The following is a 24966-nucleotide window of genomic DNA, read 5'->3' on the forward strand; positions in this document are numbered from 1 at the left end:
CTTATTTAAAAACATAATTGAATAGTATATTAGTGTAGACCTGAGAAGAACAGAATATATTAAAAAAATTAAATAGATTACATAATAACACAAGTTACTAATAAGTAATATTAATAATAACAACAACAATAAATCAGGATGCAAGAATATGATAAAAACCAGAATTAGAATTAAGAGTAGATTAGAATAAACAAGATTAAAAGAGAATGAAATTGTTTAAATTAAAATAGAATGTAGAATAGAACAGGTTAAAAAAAAAAAAGAATAGAATGACATAGAACAGAATTCTATGTATGTTCTTCATGCTACATTACCGGGAATCCATGTGGGCCTTTTCTTCCTGGAACACCCTATCAAAGTACACCAAAATACAAGTTATCTGAAGAATTACATGCCTTTAAACTTATTTAATGCATTTTCTCTTCTGATGAAGGATATTGAGGCAGAAAATGTTAAATACTGTATAAACGTCAGACGTACAAATCAGGACCATCGTGGTACTAAACAGGCAGCGTTCAAAAGTTTGTGATCAGTAAGATATTTTAATGCTTTTGAAATACCATAGGTTCACCAAGGCTGCATTCATTTGGTCCAAAATACAGTAATATAAACAGTAATATTGTGAAATATTATTACAACTTGAAGTAATAACAATAGTTATTATTCCAGTCTTCAGTGTCACATGATCCTTCAGAAATCATTCTAATATCCCGACTTGGCAATCAACCTTTTTTAGTATTATCACAGCTGAAAATGATTGTGTTGCGTAATGAAAAGTGCATGAAACTGCATTACAGGGTCTTTTCTCAAGATCCTTTAAAATGAAACAATTTTCTGAAGATCTGCGTTTATCTAAAATAATAATAACATAATAAATGTGCTCACTGTCCTTTTTTATCAATTTAATGCATCCTTGTTGAATACAATTATTCGTTTCTTAACACAAACGTGTTCCTAATCTTTTGAACCTTAGTCTAGATATACCTCTAACACATGTAAATGTTATGTGATATTGTGTACAAATGTTTTAGCATGATTATTGATCAATGCACAAGGAATGAGCGACACTTGAATAGCGACACATGAAGCTATGGGTACAGTTAGAAGCTACCACAGTACTAGTACAAGTTATACTCACAGGATAACCGTCATCTCCAAATATGCCTGGGGGTCCAACAGACCCCTGGTCACCCTGACAAGAAAAAAACACACTCTTACTGTTATCGGTTACACATCAGAAATTCTTGTAACATCCTGAAAAATGTGGTTCTAAATCTGATATGTTTCTGATACTTGATCACCTAAATCTCCTCTTTTGTTAAACCTCTTAATTTGGATTTTTTTTATTAAAAACAGTCAACTGGTAACATCAGAAGGAAAGTCATTTCAGAGGAGCAGCGCCAAGTGTGTCCATGTGTTGATTTCAGATTGCACATGTGTGTTAGTGGTGTTAAAATGAACAATGCTAAACATATATAATTAAATCACAAGTGTGAACTTTGAGAGCCTTTAAAAATACATAGCCGCAGGGAAGGATTTTACAGTAGTGCGTTTATATAATCACACAAGGACGAACGTAATTCTTCAACTTCTGAAACAGAAACAATCCGTCCCTCTCACACAAACAAACGGTGCTAACATCTTCCAGAAGGAGTGAAAAAAGGGTCCCTCACCGGGAGCCCAGTATCTCCTCTCTCGCCTTTTGGACCTCGATTTCTGTTGTCTATTCCTGGTGCGCCCTGTAATGTAAACAGAGAATCATATACAGACAAATCAAGTCAGGTTGTTTAGACGTTTGAAACGACTACCATAAACACACAGGAACACCTTACAGGATCTCCTCTCAGACCGCGGTGTCCCTTAGTTCCAGAACTCCCTTTGAAACCCTTCACACCCTGAAAGACAAAAATAACATGAGCTAGTGAGGAAGTTATTTTTACATTTTCTTTCTGCTTATATTAACAGTAATAAGCAGGCATCCGTGATCAAACAAAACCAGATGGCATTTGTGATGCGTGTGTGGTTGTGTAGTTACAGCACTGCCCGGGTCTCCTTTAGGTCCTGGAAGCCCATCTAGGCCAGCATCGCCCTGCACACAACAGAAATAGTGAGTACAGCCAAATCAAATGACTCAATAACTCAACCGGCGACGTGTGCTTGCAGTTTCATAGGTCACTTATATTGGGTTTAATTTATTGCAGTGTTTACAAGGCAGCACTTAATATTCCTTAAACACATTTATTTATACTGTTAATATTGCTCATACTTATGGTTAGGGATATTTCACATATTAAACTTCCTCAAATCATGCGGTTTGTTGAGGAAGGGCTTGCTGTTGCTTTTCTAAGTGGACAAAACTATGAATTTCGCTTAGTGGATGATATAACAGGCAAAAAATACTGATAGACTCACATCGAAATCCTAAAAATGTAGGATTACAGTATGAAAAATCTCGAAATGAGAATCTCCCAATTTTTCATCAATAATTGCATACCATATTTTGATGCATATTATATCTGCATATTGCAGGGTTCATTAAAAAAACTCCATACTTTTTCAGACTCAAATTTCCAAACCTCTCAGTAGATTTTTCAGCCCCGTATTTAACATTAACGGTTAATACAGCATTACATTTGGTATATAGTACAATCAATCATCAGTAAATATTTTTTTCCATTGGTTTTCTCGAGGTGATAACATGAGTTTTGCGTTATGAAAATGTACGCCCTGAATTTATTCAGTCACGTTCGAAGATCAGTAAACTTTAGCCATAAATCTTCACAAAGTATTTCTTTGTATAATGCACATTTTATTGCACTTAAGTTTACAACCTAGTGTTTTCACAGTTTAAATGCAAAACATTCAGCCAATATTTGTATATAATATTAATATAGATTGATCAATGGAACATTCATCATATTCATTTAAGATACTGTGAATGTAAGAGAAATAACCTGTTCTCCATCCACTCCATCCAGCCCGATCTCCCCATCTTCTCCCTGTCAGACAGAGGTCAAAGGGTCACACACACTTACAGTCATGTTTAGGTAAGTAATCAACAACCACTGAACAAACATGTACTCGTTTGTGACCCTACACATTACATCCGCATGCTTGGAAAAAGCCCTCAAGGAAACCATTAACTTCACTGCAAAAAGCATTACATTTAATTAGGATCTAATTAGGACTTAATTTCCAGTAAAAAAAAAAGAAAAAGTGCAAGCACATTTCCACATTTTTTTTTCTTGTTAATGTATAAAACACATGAAAAACCATCTTCTGTCATTGCAAAAAGATTCTATAAAACTCTTAATATCCCATGTCATTTTGTTTCTCATAAAAATGTCTTGTAAGCTGTTTATTTACCTAAAAACAAGCCAAAGATGCTCATTAAAAACCATTACAGTGTTTTGTGCTATCTAAATTGTAGTTGCAGATAAAATAAAATAAAAACAGCAGAACAAGCATTCAGAAAGCACTTAAGAAAATTATTTGTGTCTTTTTTTACTTATCTTTTTACTTACCTAACAGGCAGTAAACAATATAACAACTCATGTTACTCACTTTATTTCCAGTGTAGCCTCGATGACCCTATTGAAATGAGATTTTAAAACATTTCCTTTATTCAGCACGGCAGTAAAACACGATCTCATCTGATTGAACATACCCTAGCCATGCAGGTATCATGTATTTATCCCTAAAAATTATTTCATTTAGTCACACTTAAATGCATGAATGTGTTTGCACTAAATAACAAAATATTAAACCATTTTTATTTTTTACATTAACAATTTGATTCATGGTCTCCATGTATGTAATCTTATTTTTGTTTATTTTGATACCAATACAATTAATGTTCTAAATACAAGTGGTGTACTAAGACACATTCTGGGATAAATACAGAAATTCCAAGCAGAAAACTGCACTGATACAAACAACATCAAGAGATGCATCTCCAATGATAATCACATTACTTTACCTTGATTCCTCTGTTTCCACGGCAACCGTTATATCCCCGAGTTCCATTCAGCCCTGGTGGTCCTCGCTCTCCCTGCCAGACACATGACGGGAGAGAGAATATTTATCCATGGCATATACAGTGTACATCCTCCCTAAAACATGTGTATTCTGTCCTATATCTTCAGTGACACGTCGCTACAGATGAGGTCTTAGGGCAAAATTGCATACGAAACAAACTACTAAACTACTATATGATATCAGCTATACATCATCTTCTGAATTACTAATGTTGAAGTTGCTGAATTGGAATATGAAGTAACCATATTGAGAATAACAGCATACATTAGGCTTACACTTTTACTTACCATGCTACCTTCATCTCCTGGAAATCCAGGATGACCCCTCTGACCATCTGAGCCCTAAATAATAAAAACAAAAAAAAAGGGATGCTGACACAGAAAACTGAGTGTGCGCCCTACATGAGTAGAATTTCTTTAAGGTATTATAGGCACGTTCCCTATGCGAAGCCTTTTTAAAATGATGCTGCCTTCAAGGAAAAGTCCAATTCTAAAGCAGAAACGCATTTATCCTTTGCATGATGAGTCAAGATGAACGAAACAAGAAAAATGATGTAAATCCACATATTGAGGATCTCTGACCTTTTGACCCGCTTCTCCAGGGGGTCCTCGTGGTCCAGGTACACCAGAGCATGAACAAGTAACACTGCAGCATTCCCTCAGCGCCACGGTTTCCTGAGGGGAGAGAAAGGCGCACAATGTGTGGAACTGTTCGTCTATTGCTGTTGAAGTCACAGGCCATGCATTCAAATTTTAGGGTATTTTACCACAAATTCACTTCATAGAAGCTCGCCAAATTAGACAGTTGGCAACACGGACATGACACATCTACAATCCAGACTACTTTAAATATTGGTCCAGTTGAAATGGTTTGTGTCGATCAAAATGTGGAAATCAAAGATGTTAATAATTGTGCAAATCACAGTGTCAAAGTAGTTCACGGTAATATTAATACATTTCAATATTTGATATTTGTGCAATATATAATTTTCTGTAGGATGTAAAATCTGGCTCCTGAAACAAAGGCCAAATGAAAAGCATAAAAATTTCAAATGGCTCATTTATTTAATGAGAGAGAGAAAAAGCGCGACAACATGTGCAACACTATGCACATCTACACAAGTTTTGAAAAGTCTGCAGTTAAAATACACAAAATAAACATTCAGTTTCAACTATAAAATTTCTTTCAGAACAGCTGCCAAGCCATTGATGCAACTTGTGCAGATGGTGTAAAAATAAAAGCTTGGCAAGAGCTGAAAACGGCTTCCTTGAGAAAACAAGAGTCCTTAACCCCTAAACCCTAAACCCTTAAAGTTGTTTTGTCTAAATGACACACAAAAGTAAAGACTCATAACTCCAAAACTATAACAAGGAGAGTCAAAATGTAGGTATCGTTTGATAGATGAAAATATAAATTACATTACATTTGGACATTCTCCTGCCGAGAAACTGCTGATAAAAGACAAATAAAATATATAATTTTTATTATGATTTTGCATATCTTTCTTGTTTGACATGCAATATTTCGGCAAGGAAATACGGTAGGGGAAAAGTTCCCCTAAATGTGAGCTGCATCTGGATCAAATTTCTGATGATATAAAAAATATAAATGAAATTACATTTGGATATTCTCCTGCAGAGAAACTGCTGATAAAAGACAAAATATATATATATATAATTTTGATTACGTTTTTGCATATCTTTCTTATTTGACATGGAATAACTCAGGAAGGAAATAAGGTAGGAGGGAAATTGGATTGGATAAAGAAATCAAAAGTTACAGCATTTGGAACCAAGATAGCCTTTTTGTTCAGTCCTTGACGCCCCCTAATGGGCATTTTTTAAATTGTTTCTCCCTGAAGAATATCTTGTCATAAAAGCAATAGATCATGTTCATTTTGGGCTCATTTTAATTGTAATAAAAATAAGTGCCATTTTCAACAATCTGTCAATGTTTCATGAGCTGTATGATGTTTTTGACACATTGCAGTACATAGTACAAAAAAGCATGAAAAATTATTGTATATAGATTATGAAAAAAAAGAAATTCTATTTATCAGCAAATAACTCAGCAATACTCTAGTTTTTTAAATTAGTTATAAGTTATAAGCGAAAACCTTCATGAGTATTGGCTAGGTGCGTCTGTGGTATTTTTTTGTGTTAGAACGCCATGAGGAATATCTTCAGATCTGATTGATGGAATATATTGAGTTTTGGGCACTTTGTCATTTTTCATGTTTCATGAAGTTACGAGCGGAAATGTGTCTTAAATTTAGCATCCATATGTGATTTACATATGGGTCTCTTGAAGGGCTTCTTGCACAAATCAAATGGAATCATTATGTCCCTTTCATACTTACAACTTGTTTCATAAGAGCATTGCCCAAGTTCAGCATGTTGACGGTCAGTGGCTGCATGTACCCGAAACCTCTGCCAAATTCCAGCTGGCGAACATCCATTTCTCCCTCCAAAGACACAATCAGCAGTGTGCTGACCCCTAGTTTACACATCAGAAATAAGCACATAGCTTTGAAATGGTTCAAGTTCAGGGTCACAGTCTCTAAACTTGACTTCAATTCACTTTGACTTCGCTCAGGTTTAAAGGGGGAAAAGTCCTCCAAAAAAAACATGGGGGCTAATGAAAGAAAAGGCAGTGCTTCAAAATGAAACAAAATGAAATCCATATGCAACCTCAGATTTGCAGATGGAGAGGGTTGGGTAACTATTAAACTGGACAAATCAAGGAATCTCTCTAGTGTAGGAATGGGTGGATCTATCTTAAAATACTTTGGGATATTTTGCTACTTACCACTTTGTTTAAGTCTGTCTGAACTCTCCATTAAATGCTCGAAGCTATCATCCAACCCGTCTGTGAAGATTATTAAAACCTAGACACAAACATACAATTAAATTTCAGAGGTTTTAGCAGCATCATTCTGTGTGACTACCATTTTCTGAGTTCCATTGTCTCAGGTTGTCTTGAATGAGCAATACATATTTAATGCGATCTAGGTGTCCAATATGGATCTAAGTGATCAAAATGCTTAATCTGATTTCCCAACCATTTAAAATTTATATATTTTTTCCAATAGTCCTCTTATAGATGAAATTTAATTCACCATTTTGGGTACAATATCACACTTTGTTTTAAGGTGACATAGTTACACGTTACTACATGTACTTAATATAGTAATAACGGTAAATCATGCATAATTACAAATAACTAACCCTAAACCAAGCCCTAACCCTAAACATAACTAAAATAGTAAGCAGTTAATAATTAATATTAGTGCTATATTATTAGTGCTATAATATTAGTGTCAGTCCTCAAGTGCAATGTAACAACGTCACCTTAAAATAAAGTGTTACCAAATATGATAGCAAATAAAAGTGCATCGTGTTTCTTTGGTTCTTTGTGGGGTTTCTATGTCAGTAAAACATCACAAAAACAAAATCATTTTTTTAATAACATCAGCAGAGGTGCTGTTGTGTAATTAAGGGAACATTCATATAAAGAATGTAATATAGTTGACAATCATTTTGATGGTCAACTTTATATCTCAGACACATTCCCACCTTTGCCTTGGCTCCAGAGGAGACAAACATTCCTTTGAAGGATTCTAACAGAAGCTCGTTGAAGGCAAGGGGCTCCGTTGGTTTCAATGACATCACTTTCCTGACCACATCCTCGTCGTACTTGTCAAAGCCAAAATCCTCCAGAACACGGCCATCTTGTCCAGACACTAGCCTATAGCCAAATCTAGTTGTAATTGTGTCCACTTTGGCACAACACAGATCACCCATCTTGGAGATCCGGTGGATGGCGGCAGTAACCAACATTTCCACCTGAGGCCTCAACAGAGCTTGTGTGCCTAATCGCTTGGACACGTCAAACCCAAAGGCAATGTCAATATTGCAACCTGTTCAAACAAAACAATAGGTCACAATCTTCAAGAAAGGGAATAGACAATATAGTTTACATCGTTATCATTAATACCATGCATACAATACATGTATAGAACAGTCTACACAGCATATTATCATTTACCATGTTAGAAGAGCTTTTGGTAACACTAGAAAAATGTCCCGTCATTAATAGGTAACTAAATTCGTTGAATTTAGTCATTTTTTATATCATAAGTGGTTGCACACAATTGATTTTAGCTACATTTAAACAAATGCATTAAGTTGAACTTAATAAATTTTAGTTCAACTTAATGCATTTGTTTAAATGTAGCTAAAATCAATTGTGTGCAACCACTTACGATAAAATTGTTTATTAAATTCAACGAATAATTTTTTTCAGTGGAAGTAATGCAGGACAAAATGAGTAGTACTACATTAACACTTCAGCTACTACTATCAACTACCATACAGTAGTTAAGAATGAGTTAGTTCACCCAAATATGAAAATTCTGTCATTAATTGACCCTCATGAGTACGTAATGACATAAATTTCATTTTTGGGTGAACTAACCCTATAACTATTGCTCTAAATTCTAAACTTATGGAGCTCCCACATAAGGCAGCATTTGGAAACAGGAGGCAGCTCATCAAGTTTAGAAACAGTGCTGATATGTAAATTATTTAGTTTATAATAGTAATTATCAATTATAGTATAAAAACGAATTACTTACCAGATGTGGGAGAATCGCCACGGTATTCACAGAGCTTACTAAACACTTTCCTTATGGTTGTCTTCAGTTCAAGGGTTGCGAAAGTCTCAATGAGGACCCGTTCAGGTGACCCAGCTATATCAACCAGCTCAGATTTTCTTATGTCATTGCCAACCCCAATAGCAGTTATTTCAATTTTCTTGTTTCTGAGATAATCTAATGCCTCCTGGTCTTTTTTATCTTTACCGTATCCATCTGTGATCAGCAGGAGATTCTGAGAGACTCCTTCATCTATTCTGGATCCATTGTCTTTTGTGAAGTAGTGTCTAATTAATTTCAGGGCGCCCCAAGTATATGTGCCCTGGTTTATTTGCTCAATTTTGTTTATAGCTTTCTCCACTTCAGCAAAACTATTGAAATTGTGCAGGTGAAAGTGAGGCAAGAATACATTGCTGAACTGGGCAACACCCACTCGCCATTTGTCTTGAGCAATATCCAGTTCTTTCACAATGCCAATCATGGTTTTTTTGAGAATAATCCAACTTTCATCCTGAATAGAATCTGATCCATCAATTAAAAAAACCAGGTCTGATACCTCCCTCTCACAAACTAGAAAGAGAAACAAAAAAACATTAGGACAAACAACATTAATTGAGACAAAAACAAAAGCATAGTTCGCAACATTGAAACTAGATTGGCAAGCCGCAAGCAACTTATGATTTAGGGTTTATTTAAACTTGGTCACTTCAGATCTTGCATTTGTACTGCATATAGCAACAAATATCTCAGAAGGTAGTATGAGACGCATACAAGATGCGACTCCACATGTGCGCAAGCAATTGTGAAGGAGACAACAACTAATAAACACAAACACTAAGCATCATATGGGGCATAGATAGAGCTTTAAACTGAATTATATTGCCACATAACATGGGAAGAGTAGGTCAGATTTATATCTATTTTGCAATGAAAGAATTATGTGACCAAGTATAAATGGACATCTGATCAACTAAGATGGATGAAGTGATTATGCAGAAATTAATCTATTTCAAACGCAGTTACTGACAAAAAGTGCCTGAATACATTTAAGCTATTTACTGTAAGTGGTCAACCTATTTTTAAATACAGTAACATTCCTTTGAAATAACTGAATCAGAAGAACATTCACATGTTGAGCTTTAAGTTAATTTGTTCAAAATCTTTGTGCCATACATTTTCATATTATTATTTTTTTTTTTTGAACAAATGAACTCAAATAGCATGTCAGCATTAAAAGTGACCAGATTCATTCACACTTAATACAACATAAGAGAAAAAAAAATCTAAATGATCTGTAACTGGAGTTGAAAAAGAAATGAACATCAATTTAACAGTGAAGCTTGTTATTAGAAAATCTGCAGAATTTTAAAAACAGCTGAGCTACTGATAAATGTAGCGAAGTTAGTTGCATTGCCATTTTAGCTAGTTATTCCCAAACACTGATAGAAGGTGATAAAAAATTTTATTTACTTGGTTTGGAAAGACTGCAAAGCTCTTGGGTGATTGTTCTTTGTAGTTCATGCAGATCCTGGTAGGTGTTTGCATAGTGCACTAGGCCTTTCTCTCCTGCCATCTCCTTTAGCTGGACCTCATCTGCATCTTCAGTACCAATAACAAAAAAGTTGACTTCTGAATTAGCCAGGGATTCAGGCCAAGTGTCCAGTCCACTTAAATCATTAACCTTGCCATCTGTAATCAGAAATAGCACTTGGGGTACATTCTTTGCCCGTCGCCCACCATGAGTTCTGTCAAAGTAGGAGAGTGTGTAGTTAAGCGCCCAGGCCGTGTTTCTTCTTCCCCCTGAAGATTTGAGGTTTGAGATAACCCTCAGAACATCATCTTTACTGTTGTACTCTTTCAGGGTGAACTCTGATTGAGGGCTGTTAGAGTAGGTGATGGCGCCAAATTTTACCCGTTTTTCTCCAACCTCAGATTTGCCCACCACATGTGACATGAAGCGGATCATTTCCTTGAAACCATCTTTATTGGGTTTACCAGAGGCATCCAAAAGGAAGATTATGTCAATCAGTTCGGATGTCTTGCATTCTGGAAAGATAAATGATCATAATGTAAGAAGTCATTTGAAAAAGTCACTCTGGCTTTGGTTTTTACTATAATACACATGAAAGCTGACAATCTTTTAGAAGATGTACACATTAAAGGGACAGTTCACCCAATAACAAAAAACTAATCCATATGAATTGAGCGGTTTGGTCAAAATTTTCTGAAGAGACTCGATAGCTTTATATGATGAAAAGATTGAATTTACTGTAGGCTTTTATTCACATCCGTATAAACATTGATCAGCGAACATAAACAGAAGCTCAACCAAACCTGCTTCACACATGAGAACAAACCTCTTGCAGAAGCTCAAACATGTTGCGTAACATGAGAATGAACCTCATTGGTTCTCGCAGAAGCTCAAACGTGTTGCGTAACACGAGAATGAACCTCATTGGTTCTCGCAGAAGCTCAAACGTGTTGCGTAACACGAGAATGAACCTCATTGGTTCTTGCAGAAGCTCAAACGTGCTGCGTAACACGAGAATGAACCTCATTGGTTCTTGCAGAAGCTCAAACGTGCTGCGTAACACGAGAATGAACCTCATTGGTTCTTGCAGAAGCTCAAACGTGCTGCGTAACACGAGAATGAACCTCATTGGTTCTTGCAGAAGCTCAAACGTGCTGCGTAACACGAGAATGAACCTTATTGGTTCTTGCAGAAGCTCAAACGTGATGCGTAACACGAGAATGAACCTCATTGGTTCTTGCAGAAGCTCAAACGTGTTGCGTAACACGAGAATGAACCTTATTGGTTCTTGCAGAAGCTCAAACGTGATGCGTAACACGAGAATGAACCTCATTGGTTCTTGCAGAAGCTCAAACGTGCTGCGTAACACGAGAATGAACCTCATTGGTTCTTGCAGAAGCTCAAACGTGCTGCGTAACACGAGAATGAACCTCATTGGAACCTTATTGGTTCTTGCAGAAGCTCAAACGTGCTGCGTAACATGAGAATGAACCTTATTGGTTCTTGCAGAAGCTCAAACGTGTTGCGTAACACGAGAATGAACCTCATTGGTTCTTGCAGAAGCTCAAACGTGTTGCATAACACGAGAATGAACCTCATTGGTTCTTGCAGAAGCTCAAACGTGCTGCGTAACACGAGAATGAACCTCATTGGTTCTTGCAGAAGCTCAAACGTGTTGCGTAACACGAGAATGAACCTTATTGGTTCTTGCAGAAGCTCAAACGTGCTGCGTAACACGAGAATGAACCTCATTGGTTCTTGCAGAAGCTCAAACGTGCTGCGTAACACGAGAATGAACCTTATTGGTTCTTGCAGAAGCTCAAACGTGATGCGTAACACGAGAATGAACCTCATTGGTTCTTGCAGAAGCTCAAACGTGTTGCGTAACACGAGAATGAACCTTATTGGTTCTTGCAGAAGCTCAAACGTGATGCGTAACACGAGAATGAACCTCATTGGTTCTTGCAGAAGCTCAAACGTGCTGCGTAACACGAGAATGAACCTCATTGGTTCTTGCAGAAGCTCAAACGTGCTGCGTAACACGAGAATGAACCTCATTGGAACCTTATTGGTTCTTGCAGAAGCTCAAACGTGTTGCGTAACACGAGAATGAACCTCATTGGTTCTTGCAGAAGCTCAAACGTGCTGCGTAACACGAGAATGAACCTCATTGGTTCTGGTTGAAGGTTGAATTGGTTGAATGTTTCATGTGAATAAAAGCTTAAATTCAATCTGGTTATCATATAAAGTGATCGTGTCTCTCCAGAACATTTAGGACTAAACCGCTCAATTCATATGGATTAGTTTATGAACTTTTTAAAGCTTCAAAGTGTCAGTTGAGTAGCTGTCAACGGAGGGACAGAAAGCTCTCAGATTTCATCGAAAATATCTTTATTTGTGTTCCCGAAGAAAGTGTTACGTGTTTGGAACGACATGAGGGTGAGTAATTACTGACAGAATTAATTTTTGGTAAACTAACCCTTTAAAAATGTACAGTCTTTCTCTTTCGGCAAAACAGCCATGAGCCGTAAATGTGAACACACTCTCAGAAAAAAAGGTACAAAAGCTGTCGCTCTTTTGTACCTTTTTTTTCTGAGAGTGCATGCTATTGCCGGTCAGAATCAGATGGACTTTGGAAATGGAGGGTAAGATGAGTCATCAGTAGTTTTGGTCCAATTTAATGAAGAAAGACTATTTGTTGCAAATGTTTTCACTTTTAAGAGTACACTAGCAGTAGATGCCCTCAAAGCTAACAGACATGGGCTAAAAGAGGTTACCGACATAATGTGATCTCTTTCAAAAATCGCAGATTTTGTTAACATACCTGTGTTACAGACCTTGAGAAGAACATCACTGCTTAATTCTTTCAGGGAAGAAGCTGTGTCTTCAAAGAACACACCATCGTGGGATCCAGCAATGGCAAGAATCTGAGATCTGTTTGCATGTCTCATACCAATGGAATAAATGTTGATGGAATTGTCTCTCAGGACTTTCGCAGGTTCTTCTACATCATCCCTACTATCTCCATCAGTAATAACTATCAAGAACTTCAAGGCACTGGAGTGCCTTTCTTTAGACTTGTCAAAAGATTGCAATACTTCTCTAAGTGCGTTTCCAGTGTAAGTTTTTCCATTCTCCTTTGTGATGTTTCTAATTTCCTGTAATAAACTAGCTTTATCCACAAATCTATCTAAGGCAAACTCCTCTTTTGTGTTTGTGCCATACTGAACAACTGCAACACGCTCCTCGTCTGGTCCTATTGCAAACTTGTCTATCACAGACTCCATTATTTCCTTGATGTTTTCAAAGCATTCAGTGCTAACACTTTCTGATCCATCAATCAGGAAGACAACATCTGCAGAAAGACCTTCACAACCTAAAACCAAGAAATTTATAAAGTGAACACTTATTCTGTGAAAAGAATCTTGAAACAACAATCGGACACTGGCAGTCATTTATATGCACCCATCGTTATTATTGTATCACCAAATTTAATAAAAAATTGTGAAAATCAAATAACCGTGCAAACATAATATTGTGCAAATCAAGTAACAGTGCAAACATACCATATAAACATATGCCATAATTTGAATTTCTTACCTTCAGGGGAACATATTTCTTTAAGGATTTCTTTCTTAATATCACTGAGAAAATCATAGTTTTTGACATAATACGTTCTTTTTGGACTGCCAGATATCAAAATGAGCTCGGGCACAGATGCACTTTTCACACCAATAGCATAAATGGTGACATCCTGTTCTGTTCTCAGTATGTTAGCAGGAACATCTACCGACTCTTCTGTCCCTATTGATTCGCCATCTGTGATTACGATCAGCAGCTTACGAACATTTTCGCCACGTGTTTTTACAGCTTCTTTGAATAGCGGTATCATTTCTCTTAACCCCAGATCAGTCCTGGTGCCCCCTCCTTTAATTTCGAGAGCCTTCACTGCCTTTTCCACACCAGCTTTTGTGCTATGGTCATGTAATTGGAAAACTGTGGTTGCATGGCTTGCGAACTTCACTACTCCAATGCGCACATTGTCACTCCCAATCTCAAACACATTAAGCCATTCAATAATGAATTTCTTCATATCTTCAAAGTCTGGAACAGATATACTTCCTGATTCATCCACAAGGAAGTATATGTCAGCTTTGACTGTTTGCTTGCAACCTACAAAGTATTGAAAGAGTATTCCATTATGAAATTGTGAAACAGGTTGAACATTGTGCTAGTAAAAAAAATATATATATATGATTAAAAATATTGTGCAAACCTTTTAATATTGCGCCAAATGAGGTTTTAGGTATGATGGCATCTGTGATTTCATTGCAAAGTGTTTTGGTCAAAATCTTCGCAAGGGAATTTAGTTGATCAAAGCCTTCCACATTAAACACAAACTTATTGGGTGGGTAGGATGCAATCTCTCTCAAGTCATCCTCTTTTGCGTCTTTGATACCAAGCGCAAATACAGTGACGCCTGATCGCCGTAAATCTGCTGCAGCGCTGACCGCGTCATCTGTGGACTTTCCATCGGTGATAACAACAGCAACCTGCTGAACATGCTCATCTTTTCTGCTACCTCTTGCTTTAGTAAACACATGCTCTTTGGCAAACTTCAGAGCAGCTCCGGTGTATGTTTGACCACGACCATACGCCATGCTACTGATGTAGCGCAGGATGTCAGCCTTATCATTGAAGGTGTTAAAGTACACATCAGCTCGAGGGACGTCGCTATAGAGGATCACAGCTACCTGTATTTTTTCCTCGCCCACGTCGAGACCTCCGATGGTGCTCTCGAGAAAGTCGCGCACAAGTTGGAAGTTTTTGGATCTGATACTGCTGGACTGATCAACAATAAAAGCGATGTCTGCCACCACGTCAAACTTGCACTCTGTCAAAAAGACATAAGAACTTTACAAAACCAAAGTCTTTTGGATTATGTCATACATAATAGTTTTTCAAATCCCGTCATAATTAAAACCCAAACCAAGGGGGAAAAAGTTTAATAACACTTTATGAATATTATTGAAAGAATAGAAGATTCTGCACACACTCACCCTCTGTGACAGCAGTGTCCTCCCATGTGTCAATGGCAGACTTAAGTTTCTGTAGCACTTGCTGAATGTTGCTTACTACTAACCTGTGGCTGTGCTGTTGACTAGAGATGTCCTTCATCTCATACGAATCAGCTTTGTTTAAGCCAACAGCAAAAACTGTCACTGCATCTTTATTAATTTTACGGGATGCTTGGATGACACCATCATCAGATTCTCCAGCTGCAATGACTAACAGAAACTGCTTAAAACCTTCAGATACACGGCTTCCAGCAGCGCTATTTAAGAAATGTGTGTGAGCATATTCAATTGCATGGCCGATTCTACGCTTCCCTGTAGGCCTCAGCTGCAGGTTTCGTATCACTGACACAATCTCACTCTTGGGCTTATCAGTATTAAGCAGGAATTCCTCTTTGACATTTTCGCTAAACTGAGCCAGGCCGACACGATTAGCATTCTTTCCCACGTTGAGCTGGTTGACCAGTCTATTGAGCAAACTCCTTATTATTGACTGCTCTTGTTTAGATGCTGAACTATCAACCAGTATGAAGACATCAGCATATTTTTTCAAAAAAGCTGGAGGGAATGGAAAAAAATGAATTATTTATATCAAAACAATTTAAACACTAGGGTGCAGACAACAATTATAGATTAACAGTATGATGGGACTCAAAGCATGTGCACTGTAAAAAAATGATTGTTAGTTCAACTTAAAAAAGTAAGTGACCTGGTTGCCTCAATTTTAAGTTCATTAAAATAAAAAAATTGAGTTGATACAATGAAGGAGATTGGTTTAATCAACATAAACGAAAAATATTATGTTATCTAAACCACATAAATTATCTAATTCAATTTGACAAAAGAAAAAATGTTGTGATAACAAATCATGAACATATATATATTTTTTTTTTTTTTTTTTTTTTGTGTACATTTATGGAAAGTTTTGGTTTTGTTTGTATTCATTTTAAGGATTTTTATATTCAACAATGCCACTGTATAAACACAAATGGGAAAGCATACAAGGTAAAATGTTACCTTCTGACTGGACGCCCACAGTAAGGCACACTTTGTTGCGCAGACTCTCTTGAAGACCTTGCAGTTCTTGATAATTGTTAATACTGAATAAGAACTGTTCATGTGGGTAATTAGCAATGGCGCGCAGCTTTTTTATGTCGCCTGTTCCCACCCTGATGACAAAGATGGAAACTCCCATATTTCGTAGTCTCTGGGCAGGTTCATCTACAGCATCACTCGAGTCCCCATCTGTGATGACTATGGCAATGGCAGGGATATTCTTTCTGGCCAGGTTGAAGTAATTTTCACGGATGAAAGTCAAGGCCTGACCGGTGTTGGTGCCTCCTCTACGGTAGATGAGATCATCCAACTTTTGGTGCAGGTCTCTCTTATCTAAATAGTCTCCAAGTAGGAACTCTTGGTATGTTCTGTCACTAAACTGGGCAAGTCCCATTCTCACCTTGTCAGGTCTAAGGTTAAATTTGTCCACAAAAGCATGGAGGAACTTCCTCACTTCTTTAAAATTGTCTCCAATGCTACCAGAAGAGTCCACAAGGAGCACAATGTCTGCTTGAGCAGTATCGTTGCAGCCTAGAGCAGCAAATGGAAGAGTTTTTAGTTAGAACTTTGACCACTGAATTCTGCTTTTAATTCTTGTGTTTGTACTAAGATAATAATAGAAATGTCATTTTAAGGATGAAATCAGTATTTGCTGTAGAACATGCTACTGTCATGATGTTGCCTTGTTGCTTTAACTTGAGATTACACAAGATTTAGGCCCTGTTTGCACCTGGTATTAAGATGCGTTTTGGTTGATCGGATCACAAGTAGACAAGGGAGACACTTTCCCATTTACACCTGGTGTTTTAATCTCTTTTGTCCACTTTCAACAACTTCTGCTCAGATTTCTTTGAGGGGAGGGTGAATATATATATATATATATAGAATATAGAACATTGAGTTTGGTACGTTTTTCATCCTGAGACAAAGTTTAAATCCTGTCTTTCTAGCTTACTATGCTTACTCATTAGGTCAGTAGACAGAGAGTAGGCGTCTTTTGTGGCTGTTCAAACGCATTCGACCACATGAGTGTTTATAGTATGATAGCAATCCGGTCAAATGCATTCGACTACCTCTGGAAGTGGTTGAAAGTGGACAAGATCAAAACGTTTTAGACCCCGTTTACACTTGTATTTAGCGTCATCCACTTGTGATCCGATCGACAAAAAAGCATCTTAAAACTAGGGGTTGAACGACTTCAGATTTTTAAAGTCGTCATTTACGTGACGAAAGTCGAGTCGACATGGACTAGTCGCTGATGATGTCATTAATGAATACCGGTAAGCCTGAACCTCGTGCTGAGACTGAACGCGGCTTGCCTTGTGCACGTTTATAGCATATGACACAGCGCTGCCCACAACGATAATGCTCCATAACAGCTTATTTTATCCGTTCTTTGGGTCATATTTCTCACGGATTACTGCTTGTTGTAAATCAGACACAGATAAAGTAGCACAGTAAATATGACATTTATATGAATGCCTTAGAGAGAGAGAGCGATTGCGTGTGAATTCATTCTACCTGGCAACGTCTCTCTACTACTAGTGAAGCTGTGGGTTTTAGTTACTGAGAAATATATGTTAGAACTTTTCCGTTTCTAAGCTATTTTATAGATAAATCACAGAACAGTGTTGAAGATACATTTCTGCGTTACTGAATGTTTCTGTGTGTGCGCGATATGCACGTGATGTGATCGCTGTCTGTACGTGTGTGTTACAATGCAGCAGGGCGATTAACTTAAGTGTACAATAAGTGTTTCAAACGTGCATTTACCCGATCAATTTGGAGCATCCAGATGGTATGGGCATCAAACATTTCTTGTGGAGCGTTCTCGGATTATGCATTTATGTGTCATTTTAACTGTTTGGAAACGGAGCGTAAAAGTGGACTTAAAACATTTCTTATCCTTTTGCGCCGTCTATAGGCCCTGATCAGCGACTAGTCGATGTCAAGCTTAAAACGTCCATGGCAGAGCATTAATGTCCACTAGTCTGTGCCACCCCTAGTGTAAACAGGGCCTTATAAATGTCAACCTATTCTAACTCAAGCTGCTCAGTCTTTAAGTAATCATGATTTTCCCATAGAAAAATTTCTTACACTCAATGAAAAACTTGACACCTCTTACAGCTTTCAAGCTACATGCAACAAAATCAACAGCTGTTCTGACTTAGTATGCTTTAGTCCTTCTAAATCAGGGATGGGCAACTTCGGTCCTGGAGGGCCACTGTCCTACAGAGTTTAGCTTCAACCCTAATCAAACACACCTGAACAAGCTAATCAAGGTCCTCAGGATTACTAGAAAATTACAGGCAGGTGATTTTTTCAGGGTTGGAGCTAAACTCTGTAGGACAGTGGCCCTCCAGGACCGAAGTTGCCCATCCCTGTTCAAAATGATCAGACTTTTACATATGACATTATCAAAAATCCCCTAAAAAAACAAAATTACATTGACAGAATAGTCAAGTCTAGCTTGGAATGTTTTTGATTTGATCCAAGTGTTCAAACTACAAGCTTACTATATAACCTTAGGATTTCAAGCTAACCCTCAGGCTCAAACTATTTTAAATTCTCAGGCAAGGCTTTAGCCCCTTTCACAGAGATTCCGGAAAATACACGGATAAAGTGACCCGGGTTCGTTTGATTTTGGTTCATTCACACTGCCAGTGATTTTCCGGAATCAGAGAGTGCGTTCACACACAACCCGTAAAAATCCCGTAAAGACACGTGACATCGATGTGACTTGTAATGTCTCAGCAGCTTAAGATTGCTTATGAGCTGCGAAATCACGCTTGTGCATTTTTTTCTCTGATTCGATCATAAACTTGCGCATTACTAGGTACTAGTACGTTTCACTAGCTGGCGAACGATCCCGGCTTCAGCGTCATCACTACGACACGGCATTGATTACGGCTTTTGTTCTCACAGCGCGCGTTCCGGGACTGAATCAAGCGTGCCGCACAAGCCCTGAAAAGTGAAGCCAAAACGTCTCGATCGCCCATCGGTGACTGGTCCTAGTATAGGTCATAAGCCCCGCCTCCCCATGTTATTCAACGGGACTTGAGACCAACTAATTCAATTACACTTCAAATATCTTTTTTCCGGAGGTGGTTTCTAATCACTGATTAATGAGTTTCTTCGCTGATGTAAATTCTAGTGTTTGTTTTTAAAATAAGTTTGTTTTTAGTAAGTTATTTTATGCTATAAAAACGGTGGTGTGACGTCATGATTGACAGCTGTGATTGACAGGTTCTCTGAGCAAAGTAGTCACTGAAGCACCAACAGACTTTTTTTCGGGATCTTCGGAGGACTGAGGAGATTGGAGCTTTAAATTTAATATCTAAATTTCTATAATTAATTATTTCACACCGAGAGTGAGGGCGGGGCCTTGATTTCGCGGCTCTACTTCCTGCTCACTACTGCGCAGCAGGTCTGGTCCCGAGATCGCTACTGTCCAGACTCAAGCCCCAAGATGTCAGCGCCATATCGGGACACTGGCGGCTTCACTTCTCACCAATGGAAGAGAGCGAAGGGGCGTCGTCCATATTTTTTTACAGTCTATGGACTGAATACGGTAATGTTACTAGGTCCCCAACCCGGCATCGATGCCGGCATCAATCCCGGGTCGTGTTTGCGTTCACACAGAAGGCGTTCTGGCAATTTTCCGGGATCATCGCGCTGTGTGAAAGGGGCTTTTGTCAAGCTAACATTCAAAGTTTGAAAAAAATACTTTGAATACAATAAAGAGCTTAACGGGGTTTGTTGCTATTGGCTACTGATCTCTCAGTAGTTCTCACACAGATGTCCAGTAAAGCTGCGACTCAAGAGTTTTGAATTGGAAGTTTTTCAATGTAATGTTACCTCTTGACATCAGGAGGACCTCTTTTTGTGTTTCCTCCACAGTGGTGCACAGTTCCTGGATTACATTTTGGGAGATTTCCTGCAGAGCTGCAAAGTCTGATACGCTGTAGACATGCTGATCGTATGGCTCGTTCGCAATCTGTCTCAGTAACTTCTCGTCTGCATCTTTGATCCCTATGGCGTATATTTCGATTCCCCTTAGCCTTAGCTTCTGAGCATGTGACTCAACCTCATCTTGAGAATCACCATCTGTGATAACAATCGCAATCTGAGGAACATTCTGCTGTGCTCGACTTCCAGCCTCTACAACAAAGTGATGATTCAGCATGAACTCCAAACCCTGGCCAGTAAACGTCCCACCGGTTTTATAGTTCAGATTTAGGATGTTGTTGAGAATTTCCTCTTTGTTTTGGTAAGTGTTAAGCATAAACTCAGTACGCGGCGTGTCACTGTACTGAACCAGACCGATCCTGATCCTATCAAGAGCAACTTCAAAGTTATCTACGAGTGAGGAGAGGAATTGACGGACTAGTTGGAAGTTGTCCAGCCCAATACTGTCAGAGCCATCCACCAGGAATACAATGTCAGCCACGGTCTCCCGTTTACAGACTGAGAGAAAGAAAACAAGACTTTTTATTTGAGCAACAATCAGACAAAACTGAACATAATCATCTTGTGTGATCTAGTCAATTCTGCCCCTACCAAGTTGCTGGCCATTGCTGACGAGAAAACATAATGACAGAACAAGGAATCCAAGTAATCCCCAATCCTTCTCCATGCTTGAGTTCCTCATTCCCTGAAAAAAGAAACCAATGAGGTTAAGTTTCTGCAACACTCGCATCACCAAACAGAATTGTAAATATAATATGATGTTGGCTTTAAGAAAGAATGAACAGATATATTAAGGTAGTAGGGATTTCATTATATAAATCAAAGGACACAGAAATCTTTCCACTTTCCCACTGATCTTTCCTGTTTTGAATGAATGTTTGTAAAGACTGTCAGGTTGAGATATGAGATCTACAGTTTTGTGTGTGTTACTGGGACTACGACCACTTATACTTACATCCTTACCACACAAGGGCCTTTTATGGCGCCCTTTATGTTTACCATGTAAACCATGGCCATCACAGGTCAGCAAAACTGCAACAAGTCCGATCAAACTTTATCAAATGCGCACCGATGCAGCAGCATTTGCAGAAATTACACTGACTGCACACAAGTGTAACAACTAACGAAGCCTAGAAGGCCAAAACTCCATATCTATTAATTGATTTAACACATCTTCCAGATGAAAATACATGTCCAAATGTACTCATATCTCCCAGACAAACATATCAAGGATGATCTAAAACCTATCCATTGTTGTATAATTTATTATGTGGGCCAGCATTAAGGGGGTTCTCCTCTTCAGAGCTAATGTTTGTGGACTTCCTTTGTCTCTGAATAACTCTAACATCCTTAGAACATCTGCCTACAGTTAAGAAAAATATTTACTTGATGAAGTTCCAGCCCATCAGATGTTGAACAGGCAGACATCTCCAGCAGAGTGGCAAAATTACAGGACAGATGGAACGTTTAGAAACATCACTCACTTTCAGGTTCTTACACTATATGTGCAAATTAGTAAATAAATTATAAAGTGCAACAAAATGCGAAACAATTTATGATTTATTTTATCAGTAATTTTGAATGTTATTTAATCAACATTTTTACTAAATATTTTATCAGTTTTGAGAAAATTATTAGTTTTATTAACACGCATGAGTATTTTGTACGAGGACACAAGTACTGTCTTGATCCGATCTTTTGTTAAAATGTTGTATCATGCTCAATCTCTTCTGCTGATACACAGAGTGTTAAAACTAAATGGGAAGAAGAGTTAGCTACTGACATTGACGATGAAACATGGGAAGCCATTTGGTCTAGGGGAGATGGAAAGGATCTTTAATATTCAGTTAGATTTTGACCCAGTCTCACTGGTGTTGGGTATTCCTAATAGATGCATTACTTCGTCTGCTAATAAGAAATTGTATAATATTCTATCCTTTGCTGCCAGGAAAAATATTGTACTTAATTGGATCAGTGATAAATCTTAAAGGATGGCACAAGATCATTTTTTAGTTGATTCCCCTGGAGCGCCTTACCTATGTATTACATGGAAAAAACAGTTTTACAAAGTTTAGTTTTAAACCAGTTTTACAAAGTCTGGACCTTATATCTGGACACTTTGGAACCTTGTCTTCGCCCTATTATATTACAAGGAACAATGTTACTGTGTAACTTTCTGGACATTTAAGGTGGTGGTCGGTGGCGCAATGGATAAGGCACATGCCTTTAGTGTGAGAGACCTGGGTTCGAATCCACTGTGAGACACCAATGTGTCCCTGGGCAAGACACTTAACCCCTAGTTGCTCCAGAGGTGTGTGACCTCTGACATATATAGCAGTTGTAAGTTGCTTTGGATAAAAGCAATCCAAACTGCTAACTGTTTATTTACAGTACCGACTGTTATATATACATTGCAATATCGTACCTTAACTGTAATATGCAATTACTTTCCACTGCACTCACTCGGATAGCTTCTGTCCAAACTTTATTTGCACTACTTTAAATCCATTGTTATACTGCTCATTAGCCTAACTTATACATATATCTATTTGTAAAATTCTGTTTATAGTAATATCCATCTGTATATTATGCTCACATTCTGTTTATAGTAACAGCCATCTGTATATATATTCATAGTACATATCTATCTGTAAAATTATGTTTATAGTAACAGCCATCTGTATATTATATTCAGTACATATCTATCTGTAAACATTCTGTTTATAGTAATAGCCATCTGTATATTATTATATTCAGTACATATCTAGCTGTAAATTCTGTTCACAGTAATAGTTATCTGTATATTATATTCATAGGACAATCTATCTGTAAATTTTTGTTTATAATAGTATTCAACTCTATATTTATTCAGTACATATCCATGTTCTGCACTTATGAACCACTGTATATCCTGCACTTGCTGCTATTGCACTTCTGGTTAGACCTAAACTGCATTTCGTTGCCTTGTACCTGTACTTGTGTAATGACAATAAAGTTGAATCTAATCTAATCTAATCTAATAAAAGCGCCAGCTAAATGAATAAATGTAAATGTAATCCTCTTCATCTTTTGGAAATGTTATTTTATACATGTTATACATTAATGTTGTTGCTATTTTTCTTTTCACAAATCTGCCTTATTATCCCAGCTAACAATTTTTGGTTCCCATAACGTTAGTTTTTGGTACCCAGAACATTCTCAGAATGTTAGTTTATGGTTCCCAGAACGTTATTTTTTATGGTAACCACCCAGCAACGTTCTGGGAACGTTATTTTATTGTTACATAAAAATAAAACCAAAAAAGAACGTTCCCCTAACGTAAGTATTTGGTTCCCAAAAAAATAACCAAAAAATAACATTAGGGGAACGTTCTGTGTTAACTGGGATGGTATGGTCCTGTTTTATGGGGGGGGGGGGGGGGGGTGTTGATGTCTTGTTATATTTGTATTTTAAGAAAAATTCAATAAACATAATAATAAAAAAAAGTAATAATGTATCAAGAGGTCATATATTTATTTTAAAATGCTATTTAACATGCAAATTGATGCAATTGTTTGAATCTGAATATACAAAATATGTATAATACAACTGTTCAGTAATTGTGTGTATGTGTGTGTGTATTACAACTAATATTACAACTGATCAAAAACAAAAGTCACTAAGATTAGAACATAATTCTGAGAAAATATGCTATTAATATATATCAGAAAAAAAATTTGCTCTAATAATTATATAAGGACCTCGACACGAAGCTGACAGCTAAATACCATGACGATCATATTTAAATTATAATTTTAAACAATTATAGGAATTATTCAATTCAATATTACATTTCATATACTTAAATGTCATATATAGACTTAGTATACTGTATAGCATTTCATAAACAGAAGCATCAATATTTTTATGACAACATAAACCTTGTCTTGATATGTTCAGATGCAAAAGCCTCTAAGTGCCATCTGAAATTTTCTTCGAGAATGATCATTTTTATCAAGCTTGTATATTTAAGTTCAATAATTTCACTTAAATGACTATTCAAATGACCTATGAATTGTCATTTAAGTGAAATTACTTTTGCATCTGAACTCTTCATATCATCTTTTCTTGAACTAACCAAACATTTGAATTGCTATTCAACAGGCAAGCATCACAATTACACACATCTGAATGCATTCAAAAACAGTTCTAATATTTCAAATTCATTTTCATTCCAAGCCACTAACAATAACAGTAGCAGCAAATGTGTTTCCAGTTTTAGCAAGGATTGTGTTTTGCCAGCATGCTACTTTCCTAATGCATTTAGGATCATGCCTGAGTCTATGAAAATGAGAGTGAACATGAGAGATCTGAACCCACAAAAAGTGGCTTGAATAAAACCCAAATAAAATCTATACATAAGATGCAATTTGAACTTTTGCTTATAAAACAAACATGAAAAACCCAGTGATCTTTTCTGTGAAATTTTTCTTTGAAACATTTCAGGCATCTCTACAAGCTAAAATACTCAATCACAGTATCATCATAATGCCTTTGCATGGATTATATTCAGATTACCTCAGTGCAAACTGCTCTGTGCTCTAAATATAATAAAAGAAGAGAGTAAAGAGGTGAACTTACACAGAACCCAGGCACCGAAGGGA

General features: G+C 37.2%; 1 protein-coding gene across 1 annotated transcript in view; it reads right to left on the reverse strand.

Moving 5' to 3' along the window:
• LOC311279212 (collagen alpha-6(VI) chain) overlaps window positions 1-24966 on the reverse strand; it is a 37857-nt gene extending 12891 nt beyond the window's left edge. Inside the window, exons 1-23 of the mRNA XM_084390542.1 lie at window positions 24944-24966; window positions 20915-21008; window positions 20213-20821; window positions 16316-16885; window positions 15284-15856; window positions 14500-15117; window positions 13824-14396; window positions 13048-13599; window positions 10163-10738; window positions 8675-9262; window positions 7614-7957; window positions 6847-6925; window positions 6398-6534; window positions 4620-4712; window positions 4326-4379; window positions 3980-4051; window positions 3565-3591; window positions 2955-2999; window positions 2036-2089; window positions 1833-1895; window positions 1674-1739; window positions 1139-1192; window positions 315-350 (exon numbers count right to left, since the gene is read on the reverse strand). Of these exons, the coding sequence (XP_084246668.1) occupies window positions 315-350; window positions 1139-1192; window positions 1674-1739; window positions 1833-1895; window positions 2036-2089; window positions 2955-2999; window positions 3565-3591; window positions 3980-4051; window positions 4326-4379; window positions 4620-4712; window positions 6398-6534; window positions 6847-6925; window positions 7614-7957; window positions 8675-9262; window positions 10163-10738; window positions 13048-13599; window positions 13824-14396; window positions 14500-15117; window positions 15284-15856; window positions 16316-16885; window positions 20213-20821; window positions 20915-21005 (5874 nt within the window). The 5' untranslated portion in view covers window positions 21006-21008; window positions 24944-24966. The remainder of the gene's footprint in view (window positions 1-314; window positions 351-1138; window positions 1193-1673; window positions 1740-1832; window positions 1896-2035; window positions 2090-2954; window positions 3000-3564; window positions 3592-3979; window positions 4052-4325; window positions 4380-4619; window positions 4713-6397; window positions 6535-6846; window positions 6926-7613; window positions 7958-8674; window positions 9263-10162; window positions 10739-13047; window positions 13600-13823; window positions 14397-14499; window positions 15118-15283; window positions 15857-16315; window positions 16886-20212; window positions 20822-20914; window positions 21009-24943) is intronic.

Source organism: Rutilus rutilus (genome assembly GCF_951802725.1).
Source record: "Rutilus rutilus genome assembly, chromosome: 20".
Lineage (NCBI taxonomy): Eukaryota > Metazoa > Chordata > Actinopteri > Cypriniformes > Leuciscidae > Rutilus > Rutilus rutilus.